The 25,043-nt window shown below is 37.3% G+C and overlaps 2 protein-coding genes across 3 annotated transcripts; both read left to right on the top strand.

Annotated features, from left to right (window-relative positions):
- Positions 1-3,403: 3,403 nt before the first annotated feature.
- Positions 3,404-6,336, top strand: LOC111891020 (pentatricopeptide repeat-containing protein At1g11710, mitochondrial). 2 transcript variants are annotated; one of them, XM_023887106.3, is made up of 2 exons: positions 3,404-3,932; positions 4,074-6,336. In XM_023887106.3, the coding sequence occupies exons 1-2, from the start codon at positions 3,881-3,883 to the stop codon at positions 5,864-5,866; spliced, it is 1,845 nt and encodes a 614-aa protein (XP_023742874.1). In that variant the 5' UTR covers positions 3,404-3,880; the 3' UTR covers positions 5,867-6,336. The 2 variants fall into 2 exon arrangements, with proteins under 2 accessions (XP_023742874.1, XP_023742873.1); XM_023887105.3 differs by having other exon boundaries at positions 3,405-6,336.
- Positions 6,337-6,491: 155 nt separating this feature from the next.
- LOC111890958 (ATP synthase gamma chain, chloroplastic) lies at positions 6,492-7,916 on the top strand. Its single transcript, XM_023887034.3, has one exon. The coding sequence runs from the start codon at positions 6,635-6,637 to the stop codon at positions 7,757-7,759; it is 1,125 nt and encodes a 374-aa protein (XP_023742802.1). The 5' UTR covers positions 6,492-6,634; the 3' UTR covers positions 7,760-7,916.
- Positions 7,917-25,043: the final 17,127 nt, after the last annotated feature.

Below are 25,043 nucleotides of genomic sequence, written 5' to 3'. Positions count from 1 at the left end.
GGCCGAAAATCATCTCATTTTCTTCCATCTCTCTCCAAAACCGAAACCACACCCAAAGGTGAGCTTCATACCCCCTATTTTTCGGTTTTTATAAGTTTTGGGGGGGGGGGGGGGGAATACAAGCAAATGTGTAGATCTATGAGTATATGTATGCTTTGTATGATTTCTATGTTTATTTACATGTTCTTATGTGATTATGGTGTTGAAACTAGTCAAAAAGTCCTTAAAATCGAGATTTGCATTAGGATGTATGAAACAAGTGTTAAACATATTATTATACACAAATCATTTCTAGAAAAATAACCAAGTTGGTTAAGATGAACTCCTTGGGCTAAAAATCCCATTTTTGGACTCAAAATGTTAAAAATATAAGGTTAAAGGGCCCAAAATGACAAAATACAAATTCTGATGGATGAAATGAGTCAAAACAGTTTCAATAATGTATTTTTCTGGAAATATTCTCTTTGAAGGATTAAATGTGAAATTTTTAAGCATAATGGACCAAAAATGAATTTTTCGGCCCAATAAAGCCCAATATGCGAGATTTTCAAATTAGAGGGTCTGAAACTGTGATTTTCTGTAAAACAGGGGACTACTAGTGCTCCAAGTCCATTTCAAGGGTTAAAAATGCTTTTCATATTCAAAAGGGACCAAAAATGCAAAAATTTTCTATTTTGGGCCAAAAGTGTAAAAACTGCGAAAATAAGGGTTTCAGCCGAGAAAAATTTCATTTGATGGACTAAAACTGTTTTTCAAATAACTTTGAGCTGAAAAATAACTTTTCTACAAGTTTTGATACTAAAGTGTCAAGAAAAATAGTTTGAGGACTAAAATAGAAATTTATTTTATACAAAGGGTTAAATGTGTAAATTATCTAAAAGAAAGGGGCTGCAATAATGAAACATCCTAATGTTTTAGACAATAAATCTGACATGATGAAATACTAGCACCTCGACTATCGGCGAATTATAATACACCTTCAACACCAAAAATCGTTATCAAACGAATTGATTCGGTCCCGAATCAATAATGAATCCGAAATTACTAACACGACGAAACTTCAATACACACGCGGAAATTTCGGGAAGTCAATACACACGTGAGAATACACCAGACGTCGATACACCGTCTTTGGGCCCAAAAGTTTCAAATCATGTTTGTTGGGCCTAGCTAGCCCAATGACATGATCTTTAGGCCCGAAGGAAACTCGCTTACATGTAGTTGGGTCTTATATGACCCAATTTCGTGTAAAAGGACTTTTACAGGCTTTGTGTTGTTGGACCCCAAGGGCCCTCCGGTGCTGCTAGTAAAGTCGAGAATTCACCAAATGCGAGTCGGGCTAAGGGCCCATCGCATTCACGATAGCCTTGAACGACTTACGGAAAATATCGAGGCTTCGCACCCTCTTTTCCTCCTCGGCTGTGGGGCTACAAGAGGTCCGGGTGATTAGATTAAGTGAATAGTGCGAGCGACGCCTAAGGGATCGTTTGTATGGTTGTAAACTAGTCATTTTCATTAATGTGTGTTTATAACAATTCACAATCGATAATTAATCCAACGTCACTGGGACTCAACGAATACACCCGTCGTAATGTAACAATACATAAATCATTTGATGCAAAGTATTAGGAAAACATCGGGTTTTCCTAGGGTTTTCAATAAACACACCTACGAGATTACCTACCGAGTTTTACAAATTGTACTTTTACATTTATAGAAACAAACAAACATACTTACGGATCTTCACACTTTTTATACTATGCTCTTTTCAGAAAATATCGGATTTTCTGGTGATTTTCAAAACAATACAAACCACTATATTTCAAACATTACTTATGAACTCATCAACATTTCATATGTTGACCGTTTTCAAAATACTTGTATTCTCAGGTAACAGGTAAATCGAAAAGGAAATATGTATTCAGTAACGTCTTGCTGTTGTTTTAAATAATATCGAGCAATGTACTTTTGGGCATGTAATATTATGTATCAATGTACTGAATGTAAATGCTACCAGTTGTAATATTTCAATGCTTGGTAATGTATGATGTTATGTTTCATGTATATTCATTATGATGGTATTCAATTGAGTCACAATAGCCCTCGGACGTTTCCGCCTTCTGGTTCGGGGGTGTGACATATGGTGTACAAAAAATGAACTAAATATAAACAAAAAAACAGTTCATTACCCTCCTAAATCATTTTCCCTTAGTTTAATGACATTGGTCTATTAAATATGTTATATCGGCTTTTATAGTTAAATTACATCAATATGGTATCAACAATTTTTTAAGTGGTCTCCATTGCCTTATCATTCTGTAACAAATATCATAACTAAGATTATTATTAATTACCTGATAATAAATTTACATAAAATTATAAAGGCTAAAAGATCTTTTATTGAGTTTTTTCGAATTAAACTTTAAGTTCACTTTTTTCCTTGTAAAAAACCTTGTATTTTTTAATTTTTCCCAAAAAAAGATCTTAAATTTTTATTTTATCTTTATGAAAAAAACTCACTCATTTTATTTTTTTCGAAAGAAAAACCTTCAACTTTTATTTTTTTCGAAAAATCCCTATATGACAAGACCGGCCAAATAAAAAATGAAAAAAAATAAAAGGTCTTTTCCAGTGGCGGATGCAGACTGTTTTATTAGGGGTGTCTATCGTATTTTAAGCCGGTACACCTAATTGAAAAAAAAAATTTACACTACGTGCCGGAAATTAAGTTGTGGCCGGGGACCCCCAATGCTCCACTAAGGTCCGCCACTGCTCTTTTCAAGGAAAACATAAAATTGAGGTTTAATCAGATATAAATGTGTGTTTGGTTTGGAACTTTTGAAAACTTTTAACTTTTAATTTTAACAAAAACTTGAGAAGAAATTTCGTTCGGTCATAGGAGTTTTTAACTTTTATTTTTAACAAAATGTTCATTATCCAAAAGCTTTCAAGTAGTGTTTAAGATTTTTTGTTTTTATCTAATTTTATACCTTTAAAAATTAATTATTTTTGTCTAAAATTTCTATTCAAATAAAACCCACAATTTCTATTTTTCCTACTTTCAGATTTCTATCTACCGACCAAAAACAAGCACTCACACATAGCTAGGAATAGGAGGTTCATTTAATATTTTCTTATATTAACCCTAATTTAAATTAACTTTTTTTTTTATTTTTTTATTTTTTATGTGAAGTGAGTTGTACACAACAGTTTTTTGACATACTCAACAATTCATGCATTATGGGAGTGTTTGGCTTAGCTTTTAAAAGCTCAAAAGTTCTTTTCCAAAAAGTTACAAAAAGTCAAGAAATCCTGACTTTTCCAAAAAGTTGTTTTTCTTTGTATTAAAACTCCAAAAGTTACTAGCTTGCCAAACATCTTTTTGTTTTTTTTCTTTTACAAAAAGGACTTTTGGCTGTGAAAAGCTAAGTCAAACACCTCCTATATAATTGTACAATATAACATTTTAAAACACAAATTGTTGTGTATAAAGAAAAATTATTATGTACGGATCAATTTTTTTTATACATTATGAGAACCGTTGATTCAAGTTAATGGGCCAATAAACCCCAATCAAGTTCATGGGCCAATAAACCAAAAACTTACTATTGGTATTCAAAATCAGTTTGAAATAGAATAGACAATCGTTGATTTTCTTTAAACAAAAAACTTACTATTTATTTTGTTTTTTTTATTGCGAAGGATTCAAAAAGTCTGGGGAGAAGTTACACCTTCGACAAGGGGTTTTGCCCCTAAAACCCTATTGCTATGTCTTCGAAGCTTTGATCATCTCTTTCTTTCATCAATTCCCAAACTTGATGCTTTTACAACGCACCTTCTTCCCCATTAATCCGAACCTGATTTGGGCTTTCTCAGTTCTATGTTTCTGAAGTTCCTACGAAGTAATCTTTCTGCACGAAGCGTTCACTTTGGTAAGCATTTCAACCTCCCAAACCCCGAAGATATTGCTTTTAATTCAATTTGTGTGAATTTAAGGCAAAGAAAATGGAAATTCCTAGACCAAATATTGTCTTCAGATCTCACAAACTCATTAGTAAATCGTGTGGTTTCAGAATTTCGAATGTCACCAGAGCTAGTTTTAGGGTTTTACAAACGGGTTGGACTGCAAACGAGCTTTTCACCATCACTGGAATCTGTTTGTATCTTGATACATGTTATGATTAGGTCCAGAAGATACGATGATGCGTTAGTTTTTATGAATAACTTGCTGCAAACAATGGGTTATTCTCATTTAGATGTTCTGGAAGGCTTATGGGACAGTTATAATCCCGATATTTCATGCCCTCATGTGTTTGATACATTAATTAGGGCTTGTACTTCGTTTGGTGACATGAATTCTGCACATGAAGTGATTATAAACTTGAGAATGGAAAAGGGCTTTCATGTTTCAGTTCATGCTTGGAACAACTTCCTGAATCATCTTATAAAGTCCAATGAGCTAAATTCTTTTTGGAAAAAGTATACCGAAATGATTTCATATGGTTATACAGAGAACATTTATACATATAATTTGGTTATATATGCCCTTTGTAAAGAAATGCGATTATATGAAGCGATTAGCATATTCTACCGAATGTTAAAAGTAGGAATATATCCAAATGTGGTTACTTTCAATATGATTATCAATGGTGCGTGTAAAACAGGTGATATTGAATTGGGGTTAAAGTTGTATAGGAAGATGGGAATCATGTCAATGGAGTACATTAACCCTAATTCCATTACTTATAATTGTCTCATCAACGGGTATAGCAAGTTAGGAAATATGAAATCCGCAGAAAGCCTTAAGGATGAAATGACGAAAATGGGCATCAAACCGAATTTAATTACATATGCAACTTTAGTCAACGGGTATTTGAGAAAAGGGTGTAAGAAAGACGCGTTTAGGTTATGTTCTCATATGGTAGATAAAGGCATAGCTCCAAATAACGTTGTTTACAATTCAATCATTCATTGGCTTTTCTTTGAAGGTGACACCACAACAGCTTCAGTTTTCTTATCATACATGATAAAAACCAACATCTTATTCGATAAATTTACTAATTCTATATTAGTTACCGGATTATCAAGAAACGGGTACTTAAATGAAGCTCTGGATTACCATAAATGGCTTGTGGGAAAGAATCTTGTTGATAAAGATCTTTTCTTGGAAAACACCCTTGTTCATTATCTTCTTAGAAGTGGGAATGAATCAACATTGAAGGTAAAACAAGTTCTTGATGATATGATTGCTCGTGGACTTTCTTTAGATAGTGTCACTTATGGTTCTATGATTGATGGATTTAGCAAACAAGGGAGCATATCAAATGCAATTAGGGTTTATGATGATATGATAAAAGAGGGCAAGAAACCAAATTTAGTGATCTATAATTCAATCGTGGATGGTTTGTGCAAGAATCTTTCGGTGGATTTAGCCAAGATTATGGTGGATGAGTTAAAGAAACTCGGGTTATTTGATGTCGTGACTTTAAATAGTTTGTTAAACGGTTTTTGTGCGAATTGGAATATTAATGAGGCGTTGAATTTGTTTTTTCAAATGCAAGAAGGGAATTTAGCGAATGAAGTGACATATAATATACTTGTGAACTTTTTTTGCAAAATTGGATCGATTCAAGAAGGGAAGGAAATTATGGAGATGATGGTGGATAATGAGGTTGCTCCAAATTCTATAACTTATACAATTCTTGTTACAAATGCTTTTAAAAAGAGTAAAGTAGGTTGCTATTCTAGGGAGGAAGTAATTGAATTGCATGATGATTTGATGGTCAAAGGGGTAAAACCGGATGGTCAAACGTATGATGCGATTGTTGGTAAGTTGATTGGTGAGGAAAGTTTTGAGATTTCATAGGTGTTGATGATGGATGTATTAATGTAACATTGTAATGTGTATATATGATTAAAATGTACAAAATGGTAATTTTAGTTTGTTTTTTTGTTGAAGTTTTTTCTTTATTGTTTATGGAGTTATGATTCTTTTTTCACTCTGTTATTTGAGTTACCTATTTGGGATTTTTTGTTGCTAAGATATAAATGCAAGAAGTAACAACTTACTTTTGTTTATATGTTTGTTATGGCTTTCTACTTTTGAATGTGAGTGTTGTACCTTGTGCATTGTAAGCTGTACATTATGTAATGTAAGTTGGACCTTACAATTGTTGAAATAATATTGAATTTTAAAAAAGTATATTCTATCAAGTTGTCAACTTGCATTAGAGACTTGTACTTTATGCAGTAGATGTTGTCTTGCATTGAATTTATTCAAAACTTCAGTGAACGAAAACATGAATTTTTTGAAGTCTCAAACGGGAAATAGCCTATAAGAACTTGTACATGAAGCAGATTGAGTTGTACTTTGCATTTAGTTCGTTGAAAACAAAAGTATGGTGGCAAAAAGAGAAAAAATGAAACTTACTGGGGTTTATTTAAAACCCCTGATCCATATACATGATCTTGATCATCTCCCTCCACTCAAAAGCCTCATCCACATTCTAAAATTCCCACACATACACAATCCACCATACAAGCAAAAGATAAGATTTTTATCAAGAAACAAAAACTCTTTACGCATCCCCAACCTCCATTGTTGAATTCTGGAAGAAAACCCTAATCGGACATTATGTCTTGCTCGAATCTAACAATGTGGGTATCTTCAAAACCCTCATCACTCGATTCATCTGCCCTCTCCTTCAGATCGTTCATCAGCCCAGTTCAAATCCCAAATTCCAATCCATCAATTTCGAATTCCAGACCTTCTTCTTCCTCGATCAATTGCAGTCTGAAGGAGCTTCGTGGTCGTATAGAATCAGTGAAGAACACCCAGAAAATCACTGAAGCAATGAAGCTTGTTGCAGCTGCGAAAGTGAGAAGAGCTCAAGAAGCTGTCGTGAATGCGAGACCATTTTCAGAAACTTTAGTTGAAGTTCTTTACAGCATCAACGAACAGCTCCAAGTAGAAGACGTTGATGTCCCACTTACCAGTGTCCGACCGGTGAAGAAGGTGGCGCTTGTGGTGGTCACCGGAGACCGTGGTCTCTGCGGTGGTTTCAACAACATGATCCTTAAAAAAGCAGAAGCAAGAATTCGTGAACTCAAAACTCTTGGACTTGAATACGTAGTCATCAGTGTTGGCAAAAAAGGTAACTCTTATTTTTCCCGGCGACCATACATTCCGGTGGACAAGTTTCTTGACGGAAGCAACCTCCCCACTGCAAAAGAAGCCCAGGCGATTGCAGATGATGTTTTCTCACTTTTTGTAAGTGAAGAAGTCGATAAAGTCGAACTGTTGTACACAAAATTCGTCTCTTTGGTCAAATCCGACCCTGTGATTCATACATTACTTCCATTATCGCCCAAAGGTGAGATCTGTGACATCAATGGAGTCTGTGTTGACGCAGCTGAAGACGAGTTTTTCCGGTTGACCACAAAAGAAGGAAAGTTGACCGTTGAACGAGACGTCGTGAGGGCTGAAACCATTGATTTCTCACCGATCTTGCAATTCGAACAGGACCCAGTTCAGATTCTTGATGCTTTGCTACCATTGTATCTAAACAGTCAGATCTTGAGGGCTTTACAGGAGTCTTTAGCGAGTGAGCTTGCTGCTAGAATGACTGCTATGGGGAACGCGACTGATAATGCTGTGGAGTTGAAGAAGAACTTGTCGCAGGTTTACAATCGGCGACGTCAGGCCAAGATCACCGGAGAGATTTTGGAGATTGTTGCTGGTGCTGATGCGTTGGTTTGATTGGGTTTTGGAATCGGTATACTTCTTGATCTTATAATGTTTATCTGTCTTTTTCGGAATTAATTGCGATATGTAATCATGATACTCCCACTAAGCAAATGAAATTTGTGTATTTGAATATATATATATATATATATGTATATGAAGAAGTTTATCATCTCCTGTATCGAGGTTGTGCTTTAATAAGTTTTGCATCTAATAAATTCTTTAGAATATTGATAAAACTTCATCGTTGCCAATAAATAAATGATTTCGGAGCTTTTCAGTGAGATATAATCACAGACTTTATTAAATATTATGCATGTTTAAAATTTATACTTTATACAATGATATATGTATTTGTTATGCTATCACATTTCAGTGTCTATCTTATATATATCATGTCATTCATAAATATATCATGTCATGCATAACAAAGTGACTAAAGTGTTCATGAAATTCATGATCATGTTAGTGTCACAAGGTTTCTGCGCATTCGACCATACAAAAACACGATTAGTGTCACATGGTTTCTGTGACCCTTATATATGTTTGTTAATGTTCTCCCAAACTTTGCAATGGCTACACAACATCGAGGATGCCTCTGCACGTGATACATGAACATGGGGGCGGAGTATCAACAATTGCAACCATACACAATATCGTACATGTAATGTAATCCACATATACACTTAAGGATAACTAGAATGTATGTTTAAACATACTTATTTATACGTTGGATTTTAGTGTAACACGAAATATAATGTTGTATAAAGAACAATATACTTAAAATATTCTTTTAGTGTTAAATATAGTATAATAGGTTGGAGGACTTTAGTGTTTACATTATTTTTTACATTATAATTATAAGTATAATGTAAAAAATAGTGTTAAAGGTTGAAGATGATCTAAGTAACTACATCACATACAACAACATATATAGTATACAAACTAGATAAGACGTCACCTCATGACCCAAGATCGGTTTAGGATAGGATCGATTATAGGAGACCCATTCCCATATATTACCAAGCTTTGTTCAATGGACCGGATCAAATGACCCGTTGTTGGCATGGTTTAGACCAAATCCAGTGTCAGTAGTAACATCATCAAATATTAGTAAACCGTTCGATGGCAATCAAGTAGCACAACTTTTTAATACACTCACCATAAGAACATCCACAATGGTGAGTTTAATGATAGGATTTAATGAGGTGACATGTCTAGTTGTCAATCAATGGATGAAACTCTACCATAATGAAATGTCACCTTGACATTTAATGAATTTGAAGTTAATAGTCATTGAACTCTACAATAAAAGAAAACTTTTCTAATCTTAAATGTATACTATAAATTAGTTTTTGTAACTTTCTATTGAACTTTGTAAAGTTCAATGCAGTGTAGGAAAAAATGATAGAGTTGTATGGAGTGTAAAAAAATGATGTGACAATCCATTGAACTTTATGGATGCCAAGACCCATGGACTAATGTGGCTACGCCACTGGAATTAGAAAAGTGTATGTGCTTAAGTTTTATAAATTTTAGCGAGCATTAAGGCATTTAAAAATCTAAATCCTTATTTTAGTTGCAGGTTTATGGAACCATAATCTCAATTTACTAACCCTTCAAACTTACATGATAGGTAATGAATCATTATTTTAGTTGCAGGTTTATGTTGGTGTGGTGAATATGGAACCATACAACACCTCGTAACACTTGATTTGAGACGCATTACCGGTTCAGGTTTTTTTTTTTTTTTTTTTTTTTTGGCTCATTCTCAGGATTGCTTTTTCTTGTATTTAATTTTAGGCCTAAGACCGGTTCTAAGTTCTAACCTATACAAAGCACAGTTACACAATTCACATTAATAACCTTTTTAAAAATGGGTTTTGTCTTGCATGCCATTCATGCAACAACGCTCAATAAGTCAATATGGCTGTGAAATGGGGCTTAAGCCTTTTTCCTTCGATTATGGCCCAACTCTGTATGTTTTATCTGGGTTTTATTTTGGGCTAGCCCAATGAATGGCAAAGGGATATGATCTATCTATTCCTATTTCCTTTAAAAAAAATCATTATTTCACACACACATACACATACAAATACACACACATATATATATATATATATATATATATATATATATATATATATATATATATATATATATATATATATATATATATATATATATTACTTTAATAAATGAGGCTTTATAAGTACTGCATGAATCACTGACAACCACCATTAACGCATGTTTTACTGGAAACCTAAGAACCACCGCCCGTCAAACCTAAGAACCACCACCCGTCAACCACCTCTTTGAGTTCGCACCAGGAAGAAAAGAAAATAATAGAGGTTGCATTTCTTATGTTTTGTGTGTGGATGCAATTGATCAAAGAAAGAAAATAAATAAGGGAGGAGAACTTTATTTGAAATACAAAAAGAACGACAACTATATTTATAAGAGATAGAGTATGTAAAAGGTAATGATTAATGATTTCAAAATTTAAATCCTAATTCGATGATATAAAAATCCCCGAAATTTCCCGGTTGCATTCGCTATCCAATTAGAATACAAAGTGTACTGAATTTCTACCTTTTAGTTGTAAATTAAAAAATTTCCACATTAAATTGGGGTCCAGTTGGGGCACTAAGAAAATGCTAATTATTTGAAAAATTAATCCAAGTCTCTAAGCATATCATGAAATTAATAAAAAAAAAAACTACTCTAACTTTGACTTTATCAAAATAATAAAATCTAAATATTAATTTTAATATTTAAAATTTTATATTTTAACTTTTCAATCATTTTTTAAATAAGCTCATTAATCATTTTATAGTTAACATTTTTTTAATGAAATTTCAATTTTTTTTATTAGTCATTAAGATTTTGAATTATAAATATTATTTTTCTTTCTTAACCGTGGTTTTCACGGACTTAAACACAATAATAATACCGTAAGTAACGTAAGTATAATAAATCAAGTGCAAATTTGGAAAGTTGAAGGGATTAATTGATGATTTTGAAAGTAACAAAAATTAATAGAAATTATGAGGTGGGTAGACTGTGGAAGATGGACGAATAACCAGGAACCAAAGATTTAGCTGGATTTGAATTGTGATCATGCATATCATCTATTGAAGTTTTTTCTCAATCCATGTCTTCGCCGAGTCTACATCTATGTCCACAAGCTACATATTTTTATAATAAAACTTAAATTATATATTATATTAATTTGATTGGCTTGCATAATGTAACATACATGTTTTGAAATCGTGTTTTGTAATGAATAAAATTGTGAAATATTATGTGAAATTGAGTGTTGAGTTCTAACAGATAGTTTTTACTAAAAATGAAGTAAAACTATGTTTAAAATCACTCAGAAAATATTGGAAGTCTTATGAGATTCCAATTAAAAGTCAAAAGGTGAAATTTAGCGAAAATATAAAATTTAAAATAATTAAAATTTTATTATTGAAAGTTGTAGACAATCTCGTTAGAAACATTAAGGCGAAAACCTCATCGAAATCCGAGTTATAACGAAAAAGTTATGACCAATCGAAGATTCGCGACAAAACCGACACGGCGCCGAATGACATAAAAAGTGAGTTTTTGATAAACTGCTTTTTAGCCTTAGTGATCTAAATGAAAATCGTAGTATTCATTAAACCGAGAAGTTCGATAAAAAGAACGCCAAAATCTGACTTTGTATGAGGAAGTTATGATTGTTACAAGTTTCAGCTTAGCAGTAGACAACTAAAAACTCGAATTTTAGATCGAGTGATTTTTAGCCGACACAACCTAAACAAGAATTGAAGGTCTCGTCATTTGTAGTACAACGGTAAAAAGTATGACGAAAACGGATGTCGGATGAAGAAGTTATGAATTTTTAACGGATTTTCCTGTCCCGGTCTGTTAATAATAATAATATAAAAATTAAAGTCAAAATTAGCCGACGAAGTCTAAACGAAAGTTGTAGATAACAATTTTAGCTACGCGTGCATATAAATAACATAAAAACGGAGCCCGTATGCGAAAGTTATGGATTTTAGAAGATTTTGGCTCATTTTCCGAGGAATCTCGCAAGGATAAGGCTGATTTCGGTGAGTCAGCAGCCATGTGTCACGTTCTTCTTGGGTTCGATCTCGGTCCAGTAGGCGTCCGACGCGTGTCGCGGTGACTCCTCGCTTCCGAAGCCGTGGCGTGTCCGAGGAGCGACGCGTGTGCAACCTCGTCCGAGCGTCGCTCTCCCTGCCGTGTGTCCGACCTTCGCACCATCTGTCCTCCTTACCTCTTGCTTCGGATCCGAGGCTCGTTGCTATATAAGGCTGCGAGACCTCCCGGGTATTTTGAGAATCTTAGCACTTTGTTACCCTTAATCAATATTTTTAGTATTTCCAGTTTCCCCGAAGCCCCGGTATCAAATTTAGCACCCGAAGCTCCCGAGAAGCCCGGAAAATTTATCTTTTCGGTTTTGAAGCCCTACCTTCGCAGAGCTCGGTTTTCAATTAAGCTCCCGGTTTTCAACATAGAAAGTCATATTTAAAGCCGAAGCACTGTCCAAATTACTATTTTGACCCCCGATTAATTCAAGGTGAGTTCAATATATAGGAACAATTGTATGTTATGTGCTATATGTGCTATGTGCTTTTCAGTGTTATTATTCCGAGTTATTTTCCCGTGTTATTTTATTCACTATTTTTATAGCAAAAGCAATACCTTTGACCATGTGATCAGTGAAAGGACTTAGATTCACATTGGTACTGGTACGTAGCCTCTGGCCATGTAGAGTATGTCTTCGTAAGAGAATGACTTCTATTCTATGGCATTGGCAAATGGTTAGACAGGGCTATAAGCCTGAAATCTACCAAGATGTTAATCAGAAATCTTATGTCTTCTGTGCCATTTGGGGCGAAGCTTTATTGATGTATATCAAGTATGGAAATTGTTATGTCTCATTGATTGTATACCTTTGAATCAAGTCATTGATTGATATGGAAAGCTTAACACATGATTCATATATGTCTTTGTTGCTCCTTGATTCTCTTTGCTTCTGCCATATTGAAGTATATATATGACATAACATTATATTGTATCTATTATTGAACTCACTAAGCGTCACCGCTTACCCTATCAATGTTTAACAGTTGCAGGTGATAAGTAACCAGTATAATCATATATTGTTGAAAGAAGTAGAATAGTTTGTAATAATACTTTTGTACTTCAGTTTATGTTTGAATAATTACAATATCCTGGATAGTTATGTAATATATAATACTTTGTAATAGTTGGTTTGAATTCAGTAGTTTCTAACCTCTTTATCAATGTAAAATATTGATTTTATGAATATGCAAGTAGCATGTTTTGGAGTAATAGTATTGTGAAGTATGAAAGTTTGGGTCTTTCAGAAATACGAAAGTTGGGGTCTTTCACATAATATTTCTTTAAAGTTTTAAAAAATGATTAACAGAGTTAAATAAAAAATGAATAATCAAAAGAAAATATGTTAGTATGTCGTGTGTCACCTTATAAATAAAACTGTAAATTAAACATAATTTCTAGAAAAATGACATTTGGCACGTCGACATTTTTTTATTGGGTAGTATATATATATATATATATATATATATATATATATATATATATATATATATATATATATATATATATATATATATATAAAAGGAAAAGAGAATATACCTTACAGCCCCACCTAAACTTAGGTACTAAACCTCTTGAAAATACATTGTTTTACTATATAAAGATTACGGTTAATGGATTCATGATTAAAACTTCAAGATGTAAATTCAAGATTGACACAACAGGGTTTAGGGGTTAGGGTTTAGGGTTTACATAATGTTCACTTGGGTGGAGTAATAAACGATAACGAGGAAAGAAAATAGAGATGGTAAAACGATAATGAAAGGAAGAAATGTTATGGAGGATCTTATATTTATCAAGTGAAACTAAACCGGGTATATTTAGTAAGTTAAAACGACATATTTTAGAGGTTTAGTATCTAGGCTTAGGTGGGGCTGTAATGTATATTCCCTATACCCATATATATATATATATATATATATATATATATATATATATATATATATATATATATATATATATATATATATATATATATGAGACGCTTAACTTGAGATTCAAAAAAAAAAGATAGAGATCTTGAGATTCAACCCCAGCCACATATTTCTCATTTGTCTCTCTAACCCTCCAGCGTATCGGTAACAACGGAGGTTCGCCTATTGATCCATGTTCAAATCCTGGCACTACTAAGCCCTTGTGGCCATGGAGGTTCGCCTGCATTGACTCCAGGGCATGAGGCAAAGTCTCATGTTTGCAGCGGGGGATTAGTCGGTGCGCGAAAGCTGACCCGGAAACCCTCGTTAGGGAAGTTTCCTTTCCAAAAAAAAAAACAACGGAGTACGCCTAATCATAAATGATTATATGGCAGAGAGGTATAATCATATATGAGTATATATGTTTATACGTATATGCATAATCATAAATGATTATACATATATGTCTGATCAAAGATTGAGTAATCATATATGATTATAACGGTTGTTGGCAGAAGAGGTGGTGATGACAGAGATAACGTTGGTATAAGTGACAGGGTTGGCAATGGTGCGGTCGGCTGGTGGTGGCGATGGTGGTTGTGGGGAAGGTAGCGGATGTGAAAGGAATGAGCGACGCTACATAATCATTTATGATTATAATTGACTGTACCGGTATGTCCGATGGTTAGAGCAGCGGATGTAAATTATGTGGTTGAGGTTGAATCTAAAATTTATTTTATTTTGAATCTCAACATATATATATATATATATATATATATATATATATATATATATATATATATATATATAGAGAGAGAGAGAGAGAAAGAGAGAGAGAGAATGGATAAAAGTAGATCTCCAATTATACTATACTATATATTAAAACAAAAGTTTTTAGGAATAATATACTTTATGTGTTTTACATATTGCCATAAAAGTTTTTTCAGTTTGAGATTTTAGCCACAATAAACTTGGAATAGTATAGTTTTTTGTTTCACACTTTTTCCACAAGAATTTATTATTTCAAAATTTGGCCACATGACTTTTCTATCTCATATGTTTGTTCCAACTGTTTCGTATGTTGGCATTTTCCATCTTCTAATTTGTACAACGATACTTTCCACCCCTTTACTTTTTAAAATATCACTTTCACCCCCATTAAATTTGGACAACAATATTTCCCACCCTTTTACCTTCCGTACTGTCCCCATAATTTACAGATGAGGTCCTTGTGCATTATTTTATATAGAAATGGCCAATGTTTTTTAAAAATTTACAAAAATGGGCATGTTTTGTCTCTAAACTTTTTTGTGTTCATACTTTTTCCACATGAATTTTGTATATTTTCAGGTTTACTTCATCCACTTTTGTAATTACGCAGTTTCAACCCGCTTGCGTCCCCCGCGAAGCAGGGATTATACAGTTTCTAGTTATTTTAAGAAAACGTGAGTTGATGTATTGATGTTTTCTTTCTTAACCAAGTTTTGTTTTCTTTTACGTGTTATGAAATAAATTTAGGTTTAATAAGCATGCATATAGTACATGATCGGTCTTCCAAGCACCCTAATTTGAAATTCATCCAAACTAGAAACGAAAACTGATTACTAAAATCAACAGTATTTTCACCATGATAGAATTTTGAGAGCGGAAACGAAAAGAAATTTTTTAATTAATCTTTACTTTGATTTATTGGAGATACTAAAATTAATTAAGGATGGGTGATAAAAGGATTAATAAACTGAAGTCATATTTTTACTCCATCTTATGGGTAATTTAGAAAGCCCAAAATGTGATTGTCTACATAAACTGATGTATTTGATGTATGTCTCACATTTCAATATTTCTCTTGTAACTGGATTTGAGCTCCTTGTGTAACACTCTAAAAATTCAAGCCAATTTAAACTTTTCAAAAACAACCCAATTTCATTAAGTTATTACAAAAAGGTTTTCAATACATTTATTATCAGAGTATTTCCCAGAAACCACATCGTAAACGCATAAAAACTCGAGGTACGGTACGATTATGCCTTCGCCTTGCCACGGTCTCCTGAAGTACCTGAAACATTTAAACCACAACTCTAAGCCCGAAAGGTTAGTGAGATACCCCCAAAATACCAACCACATATACCATACACATAACATATCATAACAGAACAGAACAGCTATGCACTTCGGGTCTACTGTGTGACTGGTCCGCCATACCGGGCCTTCAGTCCACCTCGTCCACCCTCCGAGTCTAGCCATATACATTGAGTCTACAGTGTGATTGGTCTGCCCGCACCGGGCCTTCAATCCACCTGGTCCACTCTCTGAGTCTTCAGTATGACTGGTCCGCCCACACCGGGCCTTCAGTCGGCCTGGTCCACTCTCTGAGCCTCGGCATGTCTGGTCCGCCCTCATGGGGCCTTCAGCCTATCCGGACCGCTCGCTGGGCCTTCGGGATAACCGGTCCACCCTGGGTATGTTGGCCTACAGCACAAAGCAGGACCCGCCTCAACCCATCCCCAGTCCAACAACCATGTGCACATAAAAATACAATCATATAACAATTCGTATCCAATCAAACCGATCTAGCAGATCACATAACATAACATCATCCTAACCAGGATACCGACCTAACCGGTCACTAGCATAGCGTCATCCTAACTACCAGGATGCAAACATAGCAAAGCAATAACATAACAACGATACCCGGATTACAATCCAATAAAGGGTCGGCCTTGGTGCCTTAGACCCTGTTGATATAGTGAGGATAACTCACCTCGCAACTGCTGACTGAAAAGGATAAGATCACGCTGCTCCGACCTCCGACACGGACTCCACCACTGATCAATACCAAAAGACTGAACTCAATAAATACCCATAATTACCGAAATACCCCTGGAAGTCAACTGGTCAACTCTTGGTCAAAGTCAAAGTCCTCAGTCAAAGTCAACCCTCCTGACTGACTCTACTCGCCGAGTCAACCTGCTGACTCGTCGAGTCCCCATGCTCTGAAACTCCCATAACACGACTCAACTCGCCGAGTCTCCCCAAGGCTCGTCGAGTCTCACAACTCTGAGTCTAACCATACTCAACTCACTAAGTCATCCCTTGACTCACCGATTCACAGCTTAACCAGAAAAGGTTAGGACCTCACGACCAGACTCGCCGAGTCCTAGGCTATCTTCAACCAACTCGCCGGGTTGTTCTTCCAACTCGTCGAGTTGCTGCCTACCTTCATGCAACTCGCCGAGTACACCCATGTGACTCGCCGAGTACCACTAGCTCTTAACCCATACAGAGGCTTTCCAAGCCATGCAGGGTCTTAAATCCATAGATCTACTCTTATACAAGCCATCCATCACGTAAAGTAGCAAACTTTATGTGAATCCAAGGAGATCTATGCATAATACACTATTGACTAAGGTTTGGGACTAAAAGGCTTCATCAACAGCTCTTGAACAAGGACTTTATGCTCTTTTGGATCATCACTACTCTAGATCTGAGGTAGCAACCTCAGATCCAACCTCCAAACTCAAGATAGCACTAGATAAATTCCCAAAAATCACACAAATGATAGATCTAGATGGATAACAGCTCAAGCAACGAATCCTTACCTCCAAAGAAGACTCCAACAGAAGAATAAGCCAAAACCTTGCAAAGCCCCTTGCTCCAAACCTCTTAATCTTCAAAGATTTCTTCAACCAACACTCATTCAAGACCCAAATGCTCTCTAATTCTCTCACACACGAAAAGTTAGGGTTTCTGGACTTCAAGGGGGAGCAAAGAGGTTGGGGAGAGGGTATTATGTTCTTTATATAGGGCTTAATCCCCAGAATTAGGGTTTTCTCCACACAGCACCAACTCGGCGAGTCCAGCCACCGACTCGCCCAGTTGGCCATTTACCACGCGACCAGAATCGCGACCCTACTCGCCGAGTCTACCCATGGACTCGCCGAGTTGACCATCCATATTTTCATTTTGAACCCTGAACTTGCACTCCTAAACTCGGGATGTTACAATTCTCCCCCACTTAAATTAGGCTTCGTCCTCGAAGCCTGCGGCAACACAAATCCAGAAACTACTCTCGCAATGCACCACCTGACATTAACCAAACCAGGTTCCTCAAAACACAACCAAAGGAATCCAAAACCTAACTCTTCCCCTGTGGTGTCCTGACCACCGCCTCATCCTCTGATAACCACACTTATCAACCGAGTACCATTCCAGGATACTTCACTCGCCTCAAGTCACAACGATCGTTTGACCCTTACACAGCTAGACATCCCCCATACCTCCGGGTCCTGACCCGGTACCAAATTGCTACATACATAACCTCCTGATCACAACCATACTAGGAATCCAAGGCTCCATCCTTGCATCCCCTTTCGAGCCTTTTTGGCTCTACACCCTCGGAATTCCTTTTGATCTCAGCAGACATCCAACCTGGATGTGCTCCATACCACCGACACAAACACTCTGCTCAAAACCATAATTGGAACACCTCAATCATACCCCCGCGCTACTGATTTCACTTCCGTGAACTTACACTCCCTCTCGGAGCTACATACCTTTCCCTTTCCTTATCCAAGGAAATCTACTTGGTCGCCTTGTCACTACAACAAGTGCCACGGTGTACACACTCCATTCAACACTATTCCCTTATAGCATAACCGCTATCCCATGCACCACACATGCTCTGAATCTGCTCGCAAGTACTCTCGAGTCCATGCACTACCTTCCACTAATCATGACCAATACCCGGGGCCAGACCTTCTGATGCTATCACATCGCAACATACTCATTCCATGTCCTCATACAGATCTATCAACACATGCAGAGTCTTCACCATGACTGAACCGCCTTACCAGACCTTCAGCCACTCTGGACCACTCTCAGAACCTTCAGCATGTCTGGACCGCCCTCCAGGGCCTTCAGCCTGTCTGGACCGTCCTCCGAGCCTTCGACCTGACTGGTACGCCTTCTGGCCTTCAGTCTCCCCGGACCGCTCAAACTATCATGCATCATCCCGAACTATTCCTCCTGGGAATTCCGTCCATACATACTGTTCCAGCCTTCTAGGGGTTCCGAACTCTAACTCCATTCCATATACTCAGATCCCGGCCTGATCCTAGGCCTTACAACCACCAATCACCCTATCCGAAATCCTTGGTCTGTATTCCGCCCCATCAAACTGTCACTTACCCAAACCAGCCCACACTCTTGGCTGACTGAAACACTGCTGGATCCCAAACAGCTAATCGAACTCTAACGCTTATCGATCCTCCTGAGAAATTTCCAATTCTCCCCACTTAGAGCACTGACTATCCACCACCGGTCGCCATAACCGACCTTCCTTAACAACCCTTCACAACACATTCCCTTACACACGAACTGATTCACACTAGAACGAGCAACCTTCACCAAATCACATATCAACACTAATCATCTCGAACTCGAAAGAAACCCGACCTTCAACTAACCACTCCTCAGACTGCAGATGCTACCCGACATTCAGGCCAAAAGCCTGATTTTCCCACTAATAGACCCCATGGATGATAACCAATAAAACTCCCAATACCAAAACCCTTAACCATACCACAACCCTCAAGGAACAAACGAATACAATACCCAAAATTCACACAACGAGACTAGCAGATATACAGTACTCCATAATAATCACAAGATAACAAAATATCAAGAAGGAAACATACCCACAGCTGCATCCGGCACTACCCTGACCTCCTCTGCTGTAAGCTGAAAAGCACGACCCTGAGCCCTCGGGGGCTCCGCTCCACCCTGACCTCCACCCGAAATCCTCAAAGTGGCCGGTGCTGGAGCCTAAACCGGTCCTGCAGCAAGCTGTGGACAGTTGACCCTCAAGTGTCCAACCTTATGGCAATGATAGCAAATCCTCAAATACTGAACCGGGGCTGTCTGCTGACAGTCCCTCGCATAATGCCCCTCCTTTCTGCACTTGCGGCATGCACCACCGGACCTACAAACTCTAGTGTGACCCTTCCCGCATTTCCCACAAGTGCGGCTGCTCTGATCTCCCAACCTTGAATCAACGGTCTTGGACCGTTTCGGCGTCGGCTGCGACTGTGCCGGGGCCTGCCTCTGTTCTCTCAACTGTAACTCAATCTCTAACTCACGCCGTCGAGCGGCCTCCTGCAACTCCAGCAAGGTCTCGCACCTCTGTGTAGACACAAACTGTCTGATATCCCTCTTGAGCATACTCAGATATCGGGACATCTGAGCCTACTCCAAAACAAACTCCGGGCAAAACATCGCCCTCTCTGTGAACATCCTGGTGATCTCCGTCACCAACTCTGAATCCTGCTTCAGCTCCAGGAACTCCTGAGCCAATCTCTCCCTCTCAACTCGCGGAACATAGCGAGTACTAAACATCTCCCTGAACTGATCCCAAGAAATCGCAGCTCGCTGCGCATCAGAATACGATCCCATTGTCAACCTCCACCAATCCTTCGCCCCGAGCCTCAAAAGGTTCAGAGCACACCTCACCCTCTGATCAGCAGGGTATTAACACATGAAGAAACACCCCTCCACGGCTGACAACCATCTCATAGCAACAATCGGGTCTTGAACTCCATCAAAGGTAGGGGGCTTCGTATTATCAAAGTCCCGATACTGAAAACCTCTACTGGCTCCTCCCCCTGCCGCTACTATAGCCGTTGTAGCTGCCTCGGCTACTGTCTCTGCAAGAGCTGCATAGCACTCATCAAAATACTCGACCATGGCGGACTTGATCGACCCAAACAGTTCCGACAACTCGGCTCGAAACATAGCAGCAACCTCAACATGCAGGATCTCACGAATCCTAGCTTCCAACTCGTTTGTGCTCATCTGACCGATAACCTCGGGTGGTGCAGACCCACCCTGACCGCCTCCTCCTGCTCCCGATCCTGACCCGGATCCACTCCCAGCATGCCTCGTAACCACCATACTGAAATTACCGCAAAACATCAGACGCTTCTCACTAACCCAAGAACCGACTCTCGACCCAACCCTAGGGGTTGTGACTTCCTTGATACAAGTATGGGTCCTGTGCTTTCGGTAGTACATGCCCATACTACCTTCCACACCTACCCATATTTATATCAAGTATCACCACAACGCCCTAGTGAAGAACAGGCATAACAAGCACTCAACCCTCACTCCTAGACGAACACTGGAAATCTCATACAGAGGGAAACCCTAGGCTAGCAAGCATCATAAATCAGGAAACTCTATCATGCAATTCCTGAAGATCCCTAGCCTAGTACTAGCATGCTGTTCTATTATATCTCATAAACAAATAACTTGTATGGTATTTTGGGGTTACTTACTGGCTCCGGCTGATCGTACCTCTACGTCCTCCTTTACTTATTTTTGAAAACCCTTTTTAAATTCTCTTTTGAAAACTCTCCTTGATTTGAGACTGGATTCACATGAATGTTCCTCCAATTCACTCAAATCATGGCTCTGATACTAACTTGTAACACTCTAAAAATTCAAGCCAATTTAAACTTTTCAAAAACAACCCAATTTCATTAAGTTATTACAAAAAGGTTTTCAATACATTTATTATCAGAGTATTTCCCAGAAACCACATCGTAAACACATAAAAACTCGAGGAGCGGTACGATCATGCCTTCGCCTTGCCACGGTCTCCTGAAGTACCTGAAACATTTAAACCACAACTGTAAGTTTGAAAGTTTAGTGAGATACCCCCAAAATACCAACCACATATACCATACGCATAACATATCATAACAGTACAGAACAGCCATGCACTTCGGGTCTACTGTGTGACTGGTCCACCGTACCGGGCCTTCAGTCCACCTGGTCCACCCTCCGAGCCTAGCCATATAAATCGAGTCTACAATGTGATTGGTCCACTCGCACCGGGCCTTCAATCCACCTGGTCCACTCTCTGAGTCTTCAGTATGACTGGTCCGCCCGCACCGGGCCTTCAGTCGGCCTGGTCCATTCTCAGAGCCTCGGCATGTCTGGTCCGCCCTCGTGGGGCCTTCAGCCTATCCGGACCGCTCGCTGGGCCTTCGGGATAACCGGTCCACCCTGGGTATGTTGGCCTACAGCACAAAGCAGGACCCGCCTCAACCCATCCCCAGTCCAACAACCTTGTGCACATAAACATACAATCGTATAACAATTCGTATCCAATCAAACCGATCTAGCAGATCACATAACATAACATCATCCTAACCAGGATACCGACCTAACCAGTCACTAGCATAGCATCATCCTAACTTCCAGGATGCAAACATAGCAAAGCAATAACATAACAACGATACCCGGATTACAATCCAATAAAGGGCCGACCTTGGTGCCTTAGACCCTGTTGATATAGTGAGGATAACTCACCTTGCAACGGCTGACTGAAAAGGATAAGATCACGCTGCTCCGACCTCCAACACGAACTCCACCACTGATCAATACCAAAAGACTGAACTCAATAAATACCCATAATTACCGAAATACCCCTGGAAGTCAACTGGTCAACTCTTGGTCAAAGTCAAAGTCCTCAGTCAAAGTCAACCCTCCTGACTGACTCTACTCGCCGAGTCAACCCGCTGACTCGTCGAGTCCCCATGCTCTGAAACTCCCATAACACGACTCAACTCGCCGAGTCTCCCCAAGGCTCGTCGAGTCTCACAACTCTGAGTCTAACCATACTCAACTCACTAAGTCATCCCTTGACTCACCGATTCACAGCTTAACCAGAAAAGGTTAGGACCTCACGACCAGACTCGCCGAATCCAAGAACAGACTCGCCGAGTCCTAGGCTATCTTCAACCAACTCGCCGGGTTGTTCTTCCAACTCGTCGAGTTGCTGCCTACCTTCATGCAACTCGCCGAGTACACCCATGTGACTCGCCGAGTACCACTAGCTCTTAACCCATACAGAGGCTTTCCAAGCCATGCAGGGTCTCAAATCCATATATCTACTCTTATACAAGCCATCCATCACATAAAGTAGCAAACTTTACGTGAATCCAAGGAGATCTATGCATAATACACTCTTGGCTAAGGTTTGGGACTAAAAGGCTTCATCAACAGCTCTTGAACAAGGACTTTATGCTCTTTTGGATCATCACTACTCTAGATCTGAGGTAGCAACCTCAGATCCAACCTCCAAACTCAAGATAGCACTAGATAAATTCCCAAAAATCCCACAAATGATAGATCTAGATGGATAACAGCCCAAGCAACGAATCCTTACCTCCAAAGAAGACTCCAACAGAAGAATAAGCCAAAACCTTGCAAAGCCCCTTGCTCCAAACCTCTTAATCTTCAAAGATTTCTTCAACCAACACTCCTTCAAGACCCAAATGGTCTCTAATTCTCTCACACACGAAAAATTAGGGTTTCTGGACTTCAAGGGGGAGCAAAGAGGCTGGGGAGAGGGTATTATGTTCTTTATATAGGGCTCAACCCCCAGAATTAGGGTTTTCTCCACACAACACCAACTCGCCGAGTCCAGCCACCGACTCGCCGAGTTGGCCATTTACCACGCGACCAGAATCGCGACCCTACTCGCAAAGTCCACCCATGGACTCGCCGAGTTGATTATCCACATTTTCATTTTGAACCCTGAACTTGCACTCCTGTTACACCTTGCTTAAGTTTCGTTTTTTCTTTGGTGTTAATGATATTTTATATATATATATATATATATATATATATATATATATATATATATATATATATATATATATATATATATATATATATATAACATTTTAGACCTGTTAAAATCTTCTTTAATAAATGAAGGTTTTTTTTTTGCCACTTGTCACACTCTCATTCATTTTGCCACATGTCATTTTGTGGTTATTTTGAATTAATTTATATTCCATATGTAATTTTGTGGTTTTCTTATTTTATTAAATTTCATATAGTATTTAAATTTAATAATAAATGCATATCAATTTCATTAATGGACTTTTCATATAATTTTAAAATTTTAAAATAAAATATGATTAATTTGTTTTGATTATTTTATCTAAATGATTTGTTAAAATTTAAAAAAGAAAAAAAAAACATTTTAATTTTTAGTAATTCAATATTTTTTTCATTTTTCTTATAAATTTAAATTTCTCAAATGTTTATAAATATTTAATTATTTTAAATACACCCATATAATACATGGGGCTTACATCTAGTTTATAATACATAGTGTATGCTCTATTTTTGGCCGTCGGTTTAAGTTACGAAAATTGTCTTTACATTTTAAATATTAAATTGTATGGCAATATAAATAAAAGTTATCGTATTTTGATTATTTTTGTGGTTTAACAGTATATTTTATTTTAGTCAAGAAAAGTTAGCCATTTTAAAAAAAAAAATATTACGACCAGTGTGACCCCTTATTTTATATTTAACATGTGTTAAAATTGACATGCATTCTCATTAAGCTACATGGCATCGTAGGTATTTCAGAAAATAACATCAAACTTTATGAAATGACTTTTCATTTATCGTACATAATATAGTACATAGTATATGTATAAATGATAAGGCATTTTAGAAAACAATATGTTTTTTATAAAGTATATATGATGTAATCTCGACATATTAGTTTTATGTTGGTGTCAAATCCAACATTATAAAATAATCAAATAATCAAATAATGATAAAAGATCAACATGCTTAAACATACAAACAACTCGTATGAGCATGAATAGAAGGATTCGTCTTTTTAGGGATACTAATTTCCAAATTATACTAAAAATGTTCGGTTAAAAATATGATAGTTACTTAAAATAAAACAAAATAATGGGAGCTGATTGCGAAAATTACTAAGACAATCATGAAATATAATGAAACTAAATTCAGATAATGTTACACATTCCTACATGAGAGTTACATTTTAACATGATTCGACTTATGACCATTGATAAATATGGTACAATAATCTTTTAAAAAAATGAGTTGTATTGACGTGGGATGTTTTTCTAACAACTCTTCCATTTTTGTAATCCAAAAGAAAAATTTTGAAAAGGCATTTGATTCGGTAAACTGGGGTTATTTAGATTTGGTAACGGAGCAAATGAGGTTCAGCAATAAATGGAGAGGTTGGATACATGGCTGTCTTACATCTTCAAGAACCTCCGTCCTTGTCAACGGAGCTCCCACAGAAGAGTTTGCTATCACCAAGGGTGTTCGGCGAAGTGACCCTCTGTCTTCTTTTCTTTTCATTATTGCCATGGAAGGCCTAA

Source organism: Lactuca sativa, chromosome 7 (assembly GCF_002870075.4).
Source record: "Lactuca sativa cultivar Salinas chromosome 7, Lsat_Salinas_v11, whole genome shotgun sequence".
In the NCBI taxonomy this organism is placed as follows: domain Eukaryota; kingdom Viridiplantae; phylum Streptophyta; class Magnoliopsida; order Asterales; family Asteraceae; genus Lactuca; species Lactuca sativa.
The sequence above is the reverse complement of the archived record's forward strand: the minus strand, read 5'-3'. Positions and strand labels throughout refer to the sequence as shown.